We start from the raw sequence: 15,809 nt of genomic DNA on the forward strand, positions 1-15,809 counted from the left end.
TGTGACTGCACTGATGTGCTTGAGCTTTCTGTGTCAAGTAAAGAGCAGTCACTCTGGACATGAACCAGCACACAGTGATCTGATCATGAAAGGTTTACCCACAATGCACCTTTTGAAGTTGTCTGCAGTGAATTATCAAAAATACATCCTGAAATTGTGCAGTTTTGCAGTACAGGTGCTCAGCTTTCTGATGAAGTCTTGCCTGCCTTTTTTTTTTTTTTTTAAGTTATTGTACAAAAGACAGCTGATTCACGTTGTAGGCACTGATTTTTTTAAATTGAATAACTCCTGTAGGCCTGTGAGTGAGTAGTTGTTAGGAGCCAGTAGTGTGTGTAGCACATGTCTGGATTTCACAAGCCGCAAGTTTCCCATATTGTGTAAGAACAATGATTTTGCCTTATTTCATCTTAAACAACTTTTGCTTCTGCATCAGTGTAGTGGCACTTCCAGAGCCACTGTATCTGCATTTCATGTAGGGAAAAGGAGTTACTTACTAAGCTTGTAGTGACTTAAATGTTTCAAGTGGACTACTACCAAGGCAGTTTATTATAATCTAAGCATTTTTGTCTGCAAGTTAAATTATCTGTTGGTTGATATTTTGTTATCGACCAACAGATACGATGACAATTCAAATTTGCTGTCGTATCTGTTGTTTACCTGTTTAGTTGATGAAACCAATTTGAATCTGCGATGCAATTTCTTGTGTCTGTGCCTGTTTTCTTAATCAGTGGATGCTTAGCTATGATGAAACCACTGCTAATCAGTGTCCTGATGGTGTTGCAAAGGCATTTTTAGTAAATGACTAAACCCTTATTTTGATGGGCTAATGAAGATGAACCGGTAAATGCTGAGCTTAGATACATGAATCTAGGTGAACACGAAAAGCGGGAAAACAAATCATTAAGACCCCTCCGTGCATCTTTGATCCTCCTCCTTGTCTGCTGTGTGTGATTTTTACATCATGTGATTCACGTTGCCTCTCATCCTCTAATAATTGCAGAACCTTGATCCGAGTTGCCCTCCCTCTGGTTAAGCTCTATTATTTTATAAGCCTGACTCGGGCATCAGCTTCTCCTTCAGCGTTCCCTTTCATGTTTCCTGTTTATGCAGCAGCATTTTGTGTTTATGCAGCACCTTATTGTGACCTTGTCTTTAATGTGTGTGTGCGCGTGTGTGTTTGTGTGTGTGTGTCTACCCCCTCTGTAGAGTCTGCTGGTGTCCGCTTCACCCCTGACACTCCTCCAACACAGGACTCACAGCAATTGCCTCTCCCACCCAAACAAGCTTTGCTCCCCCCCAAGTTCCTCGCTAGTCCTATCTATGAGTCCACCAGGAGTCCGACCCCCTCCTCGTCTTCATCCTCTTCGTCTTCGTCTTCCTCCTCCTCTGCTGCTGTATCTATAGCCAAACCCCCAAGGACGGTGTCCCTAATTATAGATGACGCTTCCCGACCTTCCCTCATTGCTGCTTCCTCAACTGACTCTGACACACCGCCCCCCGTTCCTCCCCATGCCAAACAACCTCCTGTCCCCCCACCAAAACCCACCAACCGCAACAGCAACCCTGCACTGCTTGGTGAGTTTGTTGCCTGCTTCTGCTGTTTTACATTGTTTGTTTTTACAGGATTCATCAAACGAAATCCCAAAATGGCCTTTTTAGGAGCAAGTACAAAGACGACAGAGGGAAGATGTTTTGGTTTTTAGAAAAAGAGGCTATTAAATGACATTTCAATGCTGGGTTTAAAGTGTCGCTGACTGTAGTAGTGGTACTTCTGGTGGAAAAATAGAATAATGGAAAAATTTTCTAATAGAAAAGCAGGTGGATGGTGGACATTGTTCCTTAGGTCACAGGTCAAACTCTGGAGATCAGTGAGTGTTTCAGAGTTTTTCCCCCGTTGTTTATGGGAAAGGTATGTTATACATGACCAGATAAGTCTTTCTACAGACTTCAGCAAATACATGGTGCTGGACACTTTTAGCTACTTGGAATAGACAGGGCCCAAGTCTGGGGTTTTTTTTGCTGTTAGAAAGGATATGTTTGCAAAGTCTTTGTTTAATTCATCATATTTACATGGAACATTAGGTAAATACTATTTACCATAGTAAAGGCTCTGCCTTCATAGAACCGATCTGTCATTAAAGTCATTATTACAACTGTAGTTCACGTTAAAATAGATGCTGTGAAAAAGGCCTTGTTCAGTGACTTGTATGAATAACAGCGTGATTATGACTTCGTTTCATATTTAGATCTTGCAGGTTTGACTATTAGCGAATTCAAAGACATTGTGATTCTATCTGAAAGAATTGAATAGAATAATCCTTTAATTGTCCCACAAGGAGAAATTTGGTTGTAACAGCAGCAGAATAAAAGCACATATATAAACAGAACAGAAACATACACAACGTTTACAGGAGAAAATATTTACATCATGGAAAATAGTTACAATAACAGAGTACTGTACAGTTATTAAGATTAAAGTATAGGTGTTTTTTTAATATATGTATAAACTGAGAAAAGTAATGTGCAAGTAAAAATAGTCCATATAAGTAGATAGAAGTGCTTTTTTCCCCCTTGTCCTTCTTTCTTTCTGTTTTGGTCCTTACAGAAAAGGTTAGCTAAGCACTTAGCCAGGCCAGCCTAGAACCAAACATCTTGCTGCAACAGAGAGCTACAAATAAGGAAAACTGTCTCATAGTAATCACATGCTCATCCAAACACTGACTGTTGTTTGTCAAGGTCATTCTTGTTACCAGCTTGACTTTGACATTCAGGATCACACAAACACAAAACAATGCCTGATCAGTGATCTGCATACAGTCATGAACAGACATGTTAGTTAACTTCCTTTACATCTTTAGTTGTTGTTCTGAGCTGCTTGTCTGAGGTCACAGATCAGCTTTGTGCTTCATCCCACTTATAAGAGAATGACCACAGAACTAAGTTGTCTCCATTTATAGACATTTTCAATGGACTGAATGTAGACTGATGACTTCAACCTTTTCCAGCTAATTTCTCTCTTTGGTGAGGCATGCTCTAACCCAAACCTCCATGTTTGCTAAACCCTTACTACAGTCAGCTTTTGTTATTGGCCAAAGGGCTCACATAGTTCAGAATCAGAAAGACTTCATTTGTCCCCAAGGGGCAATTAAGATAGTTCATGTAGTGATATATGCAATTAAAAATAAATTGTGACTTAGATACAGGTGTTTCAGACCTCATTAAAAGTATTAAAAGCTCACAGTAGTAGAATTGCTCTTTAGTGGATTTGAAGTTGTAAATGTGCTGCTTTTACTTCACCATTTGAACATGATGTAATCCTGATATACAGAATATCCGTACTTGTTCACGGATGTCACTGATGTGTGTGCTTTCCAGTATGTCACCAGTTGTGAAGTTTCGGTGTTTCCGCCACTCTCAGTCGAGGAGACACGCACGAGCTTGCTCCTCTTATGCAGCATTAGTAGTATTGCACCGCAAGGCAGATTTATGGAAAAAAAAAAAAAAAGGATTGGCTTTTAGTATTTATCTCTTTGTCCCAGCATGCCACAGCTGCTCCTGTTTACAGCACTGTATCTGAAACCTGCTGATTCTCTGTGGCAGTGACACATTCCACTGCCTTTTGTCAAGCGTTGCACGTTACTGCAGTATATGATTGTGATAAAGAAAAGGTCTCATCTTCTGTTTTCAGTTTTCATTTCTGTTCCCTCTGTGATGCTTTGTTCCTACTTTTTAAGGCTGTGTTATATTAAAAACTATGCTGTGTGATGTGTAAATCATTTAATGACCAGTATTGTGCATTTGAGACTGATATTTACATTTAGGGTTTTAATTTAGACCTGCAATAAAAAGGCTGATGATGATGATGATGATGATGATGATGATGATAATAATAATAATAATATTGAGTCCAGCTGATATGTATATGTGATTGTAGCTGCTGCTGATGGGCCAGCCAAAATGAGAAGAAACATAATTTCCCTGTGATTTAATTCCCTGAACTGTCAAGAATGTTTACCACACCACACTTTAGTGGGTTTTTTTTTTTTTTTTTAAATGCGATGAGGAAAGTGCTTATCTTTTGCTCTGAGATATTTTTCCACAGAAGTTGTTTACTGTGTAATGATGGATGTACACTCTGCTTCTGGCAAAGTAAAGCCAAGAAACCATTATCTGAACCCCCTCCCTCTCATATTCATCTCCCAACTTGGAATGTAAACCCAGCCCTATCCCTGACATCTCCACTCATTTTTGCCAGCTTCCACGTTGAACAGGGGCTCTAAGGTCAGACAGCCTTGTTACTGGACCAGCTGGAGACGCCAGAGTGAGCTCGGCCTCTACTTTTCTCTACCCTTGTACCTGCGTCACAGGGCTGGCCAGTGCTGCTCAGGTACCCAGAGGGGCGCCACAATCCCGGTCTGTTGTAGTAAAGCCTGGAGAGGTGGAATAGAGCCACAAACTTCATACAACAGGGAATACCTCACCTTCATTTAACCCCAGACCTCCATCGCATGTGTTTTGTGGTTGTAGCTGTTTTTTAGCTCAGCTAATGTATGGCAAAAAAGCTCTGCATGGAAATGTGGTGGGCATTTAATTCTCAAAATGCTCCAAGCGTGCTCATCACACTGGAATGTTCATTAAAAGCCTGCTGATACAGCTAATACCTGTGTTACCCTCCACTGACTCAGCAGCCAGCTCTGAATTAACAGGAACATCTCTCCCTCACTAAAAATGACAGATTTGCTTTTTGTTCATTTTTGTTAATAAAACTAACCATACTCATTTACAGATTGAATGTGCGTCTAAACCTGCTCATGATAGGTTGTATATGTTGTCATCATGCTTTATAACAGGTACTGACTTGTTGTTGATTCTCTTTTTAACAGCAGAGCTTTCACAGGCTGGCTCTGGTGTAGGTGTTGTCCCGGTACCAACCAAACGCTCTCCGCCAACCCCACCAAAGAGGACAACCCCTGTCATCAAGCACCTTTCTGTGGATCCTTCTCCTCCCAGTCAGACCCCAGAGTCTGCCACCCGTGAGCCCTCCCCTGCCCCTGTTCTGGTGCCCCCTGCTGTCCTGAAAGGAAATACCACAGAGGAGAAGACAAATGGAGCAGTTCCTGAGACCTCCACTGAGCCTCTGCTTTTACCGCCCACCCACATACCTCCATCTCCCCCCAGGGTTCAGTCGCTCCAGCCACCCAGCATCCCCTCCACAGGTCCCATCCCCACGACGCAAATTAACCCGCCGAGCCCAACCACCGAGCCACCCAGCCAGCCTCCACTCCTCCCTCTACATGTTCGCATCTCTAGGGCTCTGGCCAGTCCCGGTGCACCTCAGCCAAACCCAGACGGTTCCCATAGAGCCCACTCACTGCTGTTTGAGGTACCACCAGCGATCCCCACAGAAGTGGGGCTTAACTCACGGCACTCTCTCCCCATCACCATCGAACCACTTAGGCTGTAAGTGCTCCATATGCTTCACATTATGCACTCATTATATAGTGACCAACACTGGGTAGGCACAGGTTTTATTTTTATTTATGTTTGGAATATGCAGATGCATAACAAATCAAGTGGCACATTTGGCTTTATTTTGGAAACGTAGCTTCATGACAGAATAGTTTGATGTGGGTTAATGTGCTTAAACCACATCATAATAATAAAACTGTTCAAAGTTTGAATGAGCTGCTGCAAACATAGTGTGTGGCTAAACTGTTATATCAAAATTAAACGCCTTTGAGTCTTCTATACAAATCGGTACAAACAGATGTTGTTTGATGGAGGCAAACAACCTCTGTTTTATTGCCTCAGCTGCGCACCAGGGATGGGCATTTCAAGCAGAAGTAGTTTTCAAATTCACAGCAAATATTTTATAATAGCACCCCACCCAATTGCTCCCAAATGCAATGTGCGGGTTTGTGACAGGGTGGGCTTATTGCTCTTTAACAGCTGCTGTGTTCCTTCACAGGCCAGAAGACGATGACTTTGACATTGAAGAGGAGATGCGCAAACTTACCCCTAAGCCGTCCAACCAGCCGGAGCTGGAGCCCCGCAGCAGGAGAGGTTTGATTGGAGACCCCAGAGTGTCCGTCATCCCTGAGGGTGGAGGCCCTGGAGACAGCGAGGAGGAGTCGGACTCAGATGGCCCCATCCTGTACAGAGAAGACGAAGAAAGTGATGAAGACGAGGAAGGCCCTCCAAGTAAGTTCCACTTGTAAAGTGACATTTAAAAATCCCACTTATCTTTAAGTACATTAAGATGAATAGAAAATAGTTTTCACCTCAGCTCACAGCCAAATTAGTGTCTCTCATTTCAGGAAATTGTTTTCAATAAAAGTAAAGGATGTGATATGTAATACTTAAAATATCAGTGTAATGGGAAATACTTCCTAAAGCACTGACATCTTAAAGCTGTCAGGTTTATGGTTTCAATGTTCCTCAAGCATAATAACTGAAAACATTCAAAGTAGAGCTGGGCGATATGAGATTTTTTCATATCACGATATGTTTTTTTCATTTCAGGCGATAACGATATCTATCACGATATAAGCCAAATAACTATATTTGTAAGATTTAAATGTGCCGTTGCTCACAAGTAAAATGTGAAATAATCAGCAGCTTGTTTTTATTTAAATATTTATTTCCCATAATAAGTTCAACAGGGTAGATGTACATAAGGAACATGAGACTTTTTCAGATAAATAAAGACAAATATTGCAAACTACACAAAAGGCAGCCGCTAAAGCGTTTAAGTTTCAAAATAGAACAAACAAAACAGACTAAATTGTCAATTCCACTTAGAAACAAAATATTAATTCTAAAAATAAATCTTAGTTTGTTTTACAGAAGAACAGACAAAACTGACTAACTTTTGTCAATATCAAATAAACTGAGAACTAAAAGGAAATTCTCAATCTCTCCTTGTTGTATAGCTTAGCTTTTCAAACAGTTTTAACAGTTACTTTAGTCTGACAAAAGCCGAATGACGAATTAGCGCTTCCAGTCAGAGACTGAGGCTACGTCCACACGTACACGGGTATTTTTGAAAACGGAGATTTTCCGTTTTCGTTTTAAAAAATAATCCCGTCCACACATAAAGGCAGAAATGAAGGAAAACGCTGCTATGAACATGCCAAAGCAGCAGGTGGCGCTAGATTCCTAACCGTGCAGAAATGTTGGCCAATCAGAAGTCTAGAAGCCTCGGTGGGAAAAAGTAAACAAAGCTGGGGCATAGAAGCAGAACCGAGTCGTATGTGTGGAGGGACAGTAACTGTGTGTATATGTAAGCATTTAAACACTGCAGAGAGTAGAATTAACAGTAACAGTATTGTAGAAATTCATTTCACCGAAACAATAACGTGGCGCACAGTGTGACTCATGCACCAGTTTATTGTATTTCCAGACTTGCTTTCGGCACATTTACAGTGCACGCTACTCTGTTTTTTGTCAGACTTGAAATAGCCGAAATACCTTCACACTACGGAACTTCTATGGCTCTTCCGTTTGACAATCTCTCCGGCATTGGAACCATCATCTGTTTTCTCTTCGGTCACGCTCGGTTGATTTTTCTAGTCGGCACACTCATTTCCTCCATTACGCGCTGGCTCCATTACCCGCTGGCTGCTTCCCAAACAAACACACGTGCGGCTTGGCACTTGTGCTGTACGTAACAAGTCACGCGACGTGACGCTGCGGCTGTGATTGGTTCGGCTCTGCGCTACTTAATTTGGATTGGCTGACCTTTTTTTTTTTTTTTTTTTTTTTTTTTTAAGAGGACAAGAGCGGCGAGGTCTATCGCGATAGCTTAATTTCTCTATCGAGTAAAAGTTATATCGCGATACATATCGTTATCGTTCTATCGCCCAGCTCTAATTCAAAGTGATGGAAGACTGTGGGTCTCCTAATTTACATAAGACTGTCAATAACCGATCTGCCAGTTTCTTTCCTCGTGATGCTCTGTTCTTTGGGAAAAAAATGTCTCACTTTGTAGATTTTTCTGGACACCACCTGCCAGAGGCCTAAAGGGCAGTTCATTATTTTTACTTTCTACGGGCAACAACAATTCTAAAGACATCAAGACTTTGAAAAATCATAAGAAGAAAGTGTACATGAAGCAAAGTCTCTGTCTTTTTTTCCTTTAATATTCTCTTCTGAATGCTTTGCTTTGCACACAGTTTATTCTAGTGGTCTTCAAGGACTTTTTACATACACGGAGCTGTGATTGGCTGCTTTGCTTTCACTCTAACTCACCACACCAGCACAGTTTCCTGCTTTAAAAATAATGATGATCTCATTAAGGTCAAACCAGCTATTAAATGTGGTTAGATGTTTCCTTGAATTCTGAATAAATTTTCCACGGCTTCTCCATCTATCCACTGTGTTAACCACACACGGTTACCATCCAGTTATTTTTTTTTTTTCCTCTTAAAAAAAAAAAAAGCTACAACTATAACCAGAATTCCCGCATTCTTACTCATTAGTCCATATTTCTAGTTGTCAGATGTCCTGAGGTGTCTCTGCTGCTTTTGCTTTTCCTCTAAAGACAGCTTCAACCTTGACTGTATTTGAGGAAACATGAAGAAGTTACTGGATTTTTCTTCATGTCTTACCAATAACAGATGGACCAATAACAGTTTTCTTCACTGATTCAGATTCCTCAGATTTCTTTTCTTTCTTTTTTTGGGGGAAAATCATAGTTTTGTCGATTCAGATTTTCTTTCTAAGAACTTTGACTGACAGAATGTTTAAAAAAAAAAAAAAAAAGAAAAAGAAAAAAAAAAAGAAAAAAAAAAAAAAAAAAAATATATATATATATATATATATATATATATATATAGATAGATAGATATAGATATCTATAGATATATACACACAATAAAAAATATGATTAATTGTAAAAACTGAAAAAAATCATCTGTTGCTTGCAGAGATTTCCAGCATGTTCATAAATTCACCAGGTAATTGGAAATGAATCCTTTTATCTTTTTGGGGAAACTGGTCTCCATAATTTTCCTTGAAACTGCTTTGATCCTTTTGCTTCTCACACCGAGGATACTGGCTCTGAGCTCTTACTAACTATAGCTTTAAGCACTTGGTCTTTATTAGCTTCTTTGAAATGTCCATGTTCAGCTGTGTAAAGATGATGCAGGTGTAGGCATGTTGTTGGATGTATAAACATGCCTCTTGTGTGTAACAGGTGGGCTGGCGAGTCGAGTGAAGAGGAAGGACACGCTGGCGCTGAAACTGGAGCGACAAGAGCGAGAGAAGGAGACTCAGGATAACAATGATGGCATGAGCTGGAACAATAAGGAGCAGTGGGAGGAACTGAGGAACAAGATCGGGACCACACTGACACGGTAAAGTTTTTTTTTTTTAGGCACCGAGAGTAAAGTTAAGACAGTTTTGGGGAAAAAATGGGGCCTGAATAGTTTTATTTTTTAGTTGGCTTCACATTAACATGCAGCAAACTCAAAAAAGTAGAGTGAGATCGATATCTGCAGCACTTCACTTTCTTCTTCAAAACACACCCTCTCTCACTTTCCTGTCTACTCTTCACTATTTATCTAATGAAGCCAAAGAAAAATATGCTCCGTCTGAAATATTGTCTTCCCTCAGGCGGCTGAGTCAGAGACCCACAGCAAAAGAGCTGGAGCAGAGGAACATCCTTCCAGGTGAGCCTCTTCCTCCATTTCTTGCTCTCTCCATCCTTCACGTCTCCATTCAGCTGTGTGTTTACTCGCATCTCATTCGTCTGCGCTGTAATGTTAAGAAGCCCACTTTCTATTTTCTCATCTTTGAAATCAATAGAGAGCATTAGTCATTCACTCATCTGTAAAATGTTTTTCCTTTTTGCCTCAGGCACCACGGGTGTCACTAAACACACAGCAGTCTGGACATTATTGGGTCTGAGAGCACTTCATTACAAGTTTGTGTGTGACTTGAATAATTACACCAGTGCACGTTAGAGAGCCTGAATCAGTTATTTATCCAATGTTCCTTTAGGCTCTTCAACTCGGCACGTCTGCTTGTTGTCCATATTGATGTTGAGTCTAAATTACTCATTGCCTTCCAGACATGGCAGCAAACACGTGCGATTAATGAGTCACAGCCACTACATTTACTATATCAAGTCCATCTGTCTCGTGGTCAGTCACCAGGCAGCTCTGTCAGTGCTGCTGCTCTGCTTTAGTTAAGAGACTGTCGGAGGTATTCAAATTCAGGCCTCACAGCAGACACTGAACTTATTAAGGACCTCGGGTTGCTGCCGCATGTGATGGAAATAAATTAAATTCTGATTTGTATTTATGTTTTTCCCCTCTGTTTACTTCACAAAAATAACATTTTGCGTTCAGTTCAGATGAAAATGTAGATGGAGCATTGCTGTCCTGTCTGTTATCATTCTGTGGTTGATGCCTTCTCCTGTGTAGTTCCTGAATCTCTGGGCTGCAGTACAAATTTGAACAAGCTTACCAAGGGCTGTGTACAAATCCCCACTCTTTGTTTAGAATTTAATACAATCTGTCCTCGTTATCCAGAATCTGTGCGGTGGGAGAGAAATCGCATGCAGTAGTGAAGTAACTGAAACGTGTGCAGTATAGCTGCACAGCACAATTCCAGAAGCTGTACACAGTGTGTTATTCCTTTTAACCATTAACCTGAAATCAAAGTGATGGACTTTCAACTGCTGGTGCTGGAAAACCAATGTTCTGTAACCAGCATACATACTGGTATTTTTTGATTTAAAAAAAAAAAAATAAATTTCAGACAAACGAAACAAACTGAGATATTTATGAGTCCTTAACTACGATAAGATGATACTGCAGTTTAAAATAATCTGCTCTTATTGTCACAAGTTTACAAGTAAATACTTGTTTCCACTCTGCTCGGATCAGAGGCCTGTACTGTGAAGCAACGTCAGTATTCCTAGGGTATCTTTTTGTTATCTAGATTCACTCTTATGTTGGCGAGCTGCAGCACTCACAGGAGTCCTGTCCTGTGGAAGACGAGCTATAGGATCCGTGAAAGATTGGTCAGATGCTACCATCACCACGGCTTCATGCGAACGTGTAGGGGAAACCCTGGGTTAACCTCTGTGTGACTGCTTGTCCTGATCGCCACTGTTAGCTTAAATGAACCCAGAGAGTGGAACGATGCCCGGAGCCTAGTGAACTCAGTACAGGCCCAAACCTGTGGTGGTTGTTCCCAACAGGGATGTTGTAGAGTGAGTGCCCTCCGATGGACAAACTGCCTCAAGTATTTCAACACTTCTATATTTTTTGCCTGAATTAACAAATATATAACCCAGGTTTCTGAAATAAGAAACCATTGCTTACATGTTAAAACACAAGAACGGAAAGTTCAAAACTATGAGGAGCAGATTATCTGTGGTAGATCACTGATGCAGCATCACTGTGATGCTGAGTGCGATTCCAGGTTTAATACTTCTCAGAATCTGTCAGCAAGTTTGCAAGGATTCATTCTGCCCCGCTGCAGCTCACTTGTCCTCAGATGACTCTACAGAACTGATGCTCCTCAGCGTGCTAAAAACAATGCAGTGCCTTGTGCAGAGCCAGGCAGTGATTAAAGATTCCAGTGAGGGCAGCGTGCCGACAGCAGCTCAGGTGAAATCTATCTGTAGTGTTTCCCTATCTCATGGAATGTGCTCTCCTCCCCACAGCCAAGAACGAAGTGGACCGACGGCTGGAGAGAAGCGAGATCAAGCGGAGGCTCACCAGAAAGGTTAGGATACAATAAAGTGACTTTATCTTTAATGTGAGAGCTTTTTTCTGTTGCTGCTGTTGTTGTGAACAAGAAACTGACAGCAGCCTTGTCCATTCTACCATCAGCTGTCTCAGAGACCCACAGTGGCCGAGCTTCAAGCCAGGAAGATCCTGCGTTTCCATGAGTACGTCGAAAGCACCCACGCTGAGGACTACGATCGCAGAGCAGACAAGCCGTGGACGAAGCTAACACCTGCTGATAAGGTGAGAGACTTCACCTTCTAACGCATCTCTTTATCGTGACAGGCCTCCTGTGGTTTGGAGCTTCTCAGCAGTGGGTAGCTTAAACATTGCAAGTATTTTACCACTCTGAGGATTTGCATTCCAAGCAGATTTGGTAACAAAGAAGGATCCCTGGAATGCAGCACAGGTACTGCATAATGGCTGGGTTTAGACTTACCAGGTGAATTACCGAGCCAAGTGAAGCGTGTTAGGGAGAGAGGGGAAACTGGAATATGGCATGATATCAAATACAGATTGAGTTTGTTCGAAAAGTGTGTGTGTGTGTGTGTGTGTGTGTGTGTGTGTGTGTGTGTGTGTGTGTGTGTGTGTGTGTGTGTGTGTGTGTGTGTGTGTGTGTGTGTTGTTTGTGGAGCATTAAGAGTTGAGGAATCATCAAAATACATGAAGCTTTGATCCGTTGCTGCCTTTCTTCTCCTGTGCTCTACTGTAAACGGATAAAAGCCGTTCCCACTGAAGCGCTCTCTCTTTCATGTCTCCTCCTCTTCTCAGGCTGCTATCCGCAAGGAGCTCAACGAATTCAAGAGTTCAGAGATGGAGGTCCACGAAGAGAGCAGGATCTATACCCGGTCAGGCTCACATATAGCTCTCATTAAACATTCATCCCAGCTGTTTTTCAGCTTTATTCAGCACATCAATTCTTTATGTACTATTTGCTATTTTTGAGTGTAGCGTCTAGACTGACCTCTTGACTTTTCCTCTCTTTCCTCCAGGTTTCATCGGCCTTAGTTCTCCGTGCCGACCAGTATAGCACTTAAACTGGGGGGAACGAGGCGGTACAAACTGAATATGTGGTCCATTTTATGTGTGTGTGTGTGTGTGTGTGTGTGTATATATATATATATATATATATATATATATATATATATATATATATATATATATATATATATATATATATATATATATATATATATATATATATATATATATATATATATATATATTTTTCTTTTTTTAAAATCCATGCCTGCTAACCTGCTGAAGACGGCGTCACTAAATGGAACAAGGACTTAAGGAGCCACACATCTGTTCACCCACAGTGAGGTCTAAGGCAGATCTGACACTGTGGAATTCAGGAAAGGAGGAGTTTGTCGGTGCATCCATGTTGGAGGCGCACGGTGCCAACACTAAAAAGGGCGAGCGCCACGTGCGAACATCCCCGTTGTATTGGGGACTCAGACACTGACCTTGAAGGGGGTAAATCTCTTCCCGATGCCTTCATGAATATATTCTCCCTTTCTTCCAGAACAGAAAGACTGTGCACACAAAGCGGTTCATATTAGCACTGTTGATGGTACCACTAAACTGACTAGTTTAAAAACTGTTTATTTGAGTGTACCCAAAGGTGCCACACAGCACCTGCCTTACTACTGAAATCATCGAAGACCTAAAATAATGAAAGGCTCAGACAAAATGTGAAAGACTTATTTACAACTGAGTCGTCACTTTGTTTGAATCAACAACATATTGATACTTACTGACAGTGACACATAATATCCTAATGTGTGCATTTTACTGTACTTTGCTGATCATGTAGTTGATTCTCATGGGACATATCCCTAGATCATTTTTTAATAAGGCACCTTATGTTCCTTAATCAGGTATATCGAAAACTATAAAGTTTTTGAACCTCTAATTAAACTATGTCTATAACTGAATTATTCACAGCATGAAAATGTACATATTTTTATTTTCCTGGCTGTTTTATGGTACTTTGTATATGCCATAGGTGGCTGCTATTGTATAGATCAATCGTGTAGATTTGATTTACTTTGTATTGTAAACTACTGACATGCAACACTGACATGTTTTAATTCTAAAGTATTTCTCAGATATTATCTCCTAGTAGTAATGGTACTTTTTTTTTTTTGATACAGAGACCATTAAACTGTTTTCCAACAACACTGAATAACTGTACAATCCGCTCAGAAAATAAAATGTGATTTGTCATGCAGTCCAGTGAGATTATTTAAGTCTCTTCATGCCTCTGTCTGCTGATGACATGGATGCAAATAAAGCAGAAATGTGTGAATGGGAGGGATATAGCCTTTTAAAATGACCAGATGAGGGCAGTGTTATAAAGATGTGCTATATAAATAAGTCACCACCATCTGAGCCTAAAGACAACAGACAGTTAAGCCATGATTAGAATATTTTCTTCCCTCCATGTAGTGGATCTGTCTTTAGAAAAGTGCAGCTGATGTCTCTTTGACAAAACACAATTATTTGTCTCTCTAACCCGTGATAACACCTGTGATAGCAGTTTGTAGTAAATGGACAGTCACAGTAGCGGCTCTATTCTACAGTAGAAATACTGAGTGATTGTCAGAGTGAACTGACAGTAAAAATCTCGTTTCCAACAAAAACAGCAGTATATCCTACTTAACAGTAAAATGTTTTCATGTACACAGGATACACTGATCAGACATAACATTATGGCAGGTGAAGTGAATTACACTGATTTTCTCTTCATCATGGCACCCGTTAGTGGGTGGGATATATTAGGGAGGAAGTGACGTGCAGGAAACATGAGCGGGCGTAAGGATTTTGGCGAGTTTGACATGGGCCAAGTTGTGTGACATCACAGTTTATTGTGTATGGAGCTGCAGACCTTTCAACACCGAAAGCACCGACATTGGGCATGTTTACATCAGAACTGGACCATGGAGCAATGGAAGAAGGTGCCCTGGTCTGATTAATCATGTTTTCTTGTAAGTGGATGGCCAGGTCCATGTGTATCCCTTATCAATGGAAAACCTGGCACCAGGATACACTATGGGAAGAAGGCAAGCCAACAGTGGCAGTGTGATGCTTTCAGCAATGTTCTGCTAGGATCCTGCCATCCATGTTGATGTTGCTTTGATATAGGTGATACAGTACTATGGGGTCTTTAAGGTAAGATGAGGGCTGATTATTCAAGACTTTGTCTGTGAGGAGAATGATTTTAATTTAACAGGGAGCAAATGAAGAGAAGCCAATATGGGAGGAACATGCCCTCTATTTTCAGTCCCTTTCAAAAAGAGAAACATACTTATTCCATATTGAGTTATCTTCTCAGCAGAAGATGATGTTACTGTTGTTATAAGTTAAAAGAAAAAAAATCTTTCTTCCAGAAAACCACATTATTGTCACACATTCTTTGATCATGACTGCACAGAATTGGGATTGAAAGTGCAAAGTCATTTAATGTATACAATATTCAGTATGCCTGAATAGTTAAAGTTGCAGTTAACTGAGTTCTTGATTTGCTGAACTGTCTCTGACAGAAGACTCAGGCCAGACATAACCAATCATTTCAATATATCTTTCACATACGGCCCTATGAAACCATAGCTATCCCCCCCTGGTGGCCATAGTAAACTATACTGTCTACAGTGTTGATGTTGCTTTGATATGTACCACCTACTTGGGTATTGTTGCAGACCATGTACACCCTCATGGAAACGGTATTCCCTTCAGCAGGATAATGCACCCTGCCACAGAGCAAGAATGATTCAGGAATGGTTTGAGGAACACAACAGTGAGTCTGAGGTGCTGACTTAGACCCCAAAATCTCAACCCAGTAAAGCCCTGAGGATGAACTGGACAAACAAGGCTGATCCATGGAGGTCCCACACTTCAAATTACTGGGCTTTAAGGATCTGTTGCTAGATATCACAGCACCCATTCAGCACTCCTTCATGGGTCTAGTGGAGTCCATGCCTTGACAGGTCAGGGGTGTTTAAACAGCAAAAGGGGCAGCGACACAATATTGGACAGGTGATTCTTTCTATGGATCTTCTAACC

General features: G+C 41.0%; 1 protein-coding gene across 10 annotated transcripts in view; it reads left to right on the forward strand.

The window, feature by feature from the left end:
* The window catches only part of phactr4a (phosphatase and actin regulator 4a), a 36,934-nt gene extending 24,104 nt beyond the window's left edge, over window positions 1–12,830 (forward strand). For 6 of the 10 annotated variants that reach the window (XM_012922793.5, XM_012922795.5, XM_076878911.1 and 3 more), the window contains 10 exons: window positions 1,207–1,575; window positions 4,256–4,387; window positions 4,884–5,460; window positions 5,969–6,201; window positions 9,197–9,356; window positions 9,616–9,671; window positions 11,678–11,739; window positions 11,847–11,984; window positions 12,513–12,589; window positions 12,734–12,830. In XM_012922793.5, the coding sequence (XP_012778247.3) occupies window positions 1,207–1,575; window positions 4,256–4,387; window positions 4,884–5,460; window positions 5,969–6,201; window positions 9,197–9,356; window positions 9,616–9,671; window positions 11,678–11,739; window positions 11,847–11,984; window positions 12,513–12,589; window positions 12,734–12,749 (1,820 nt within the window). In that variant the 3' untranslated portion in view covers window positions 12,750–12,830. The remainder of the gene's footprint in view (window positions 1–1,206; window positions 1,576–4,255; window positions 4,388–4,883; window positions 5,461–5,968; window positions 6,202–9,196; window positions 9,357–9,615; window positions 9,672–11,677; window positions 11,740–11,846; window positions 11,985–12,512; window positions 12,590–12,733) is intronic. The other 4 variants (XM_076878910.1, XM_012922797.5, XM_012922796.5 and 1 more) reach the window with 4 other exon arrangements.
* The last annotated feature ends 2,979 nt before the right edge of the window (window positions 12,831–15,809 follow it).

Source organism: Maylandia zebra, linkage group LG22, assembly GCF_041146795.1.
Source record: "Maylandia zebra isolate NMK-2024a linkage group LG22, Mzebra_GT3a, whole genome shotgun sequence".
Lineage (NCBI taxonomy): Eukaryota > Metazoa > Chordata > Actinopteri > Cichliformes > Cichlidae > Maylandia > Maylandia zebra.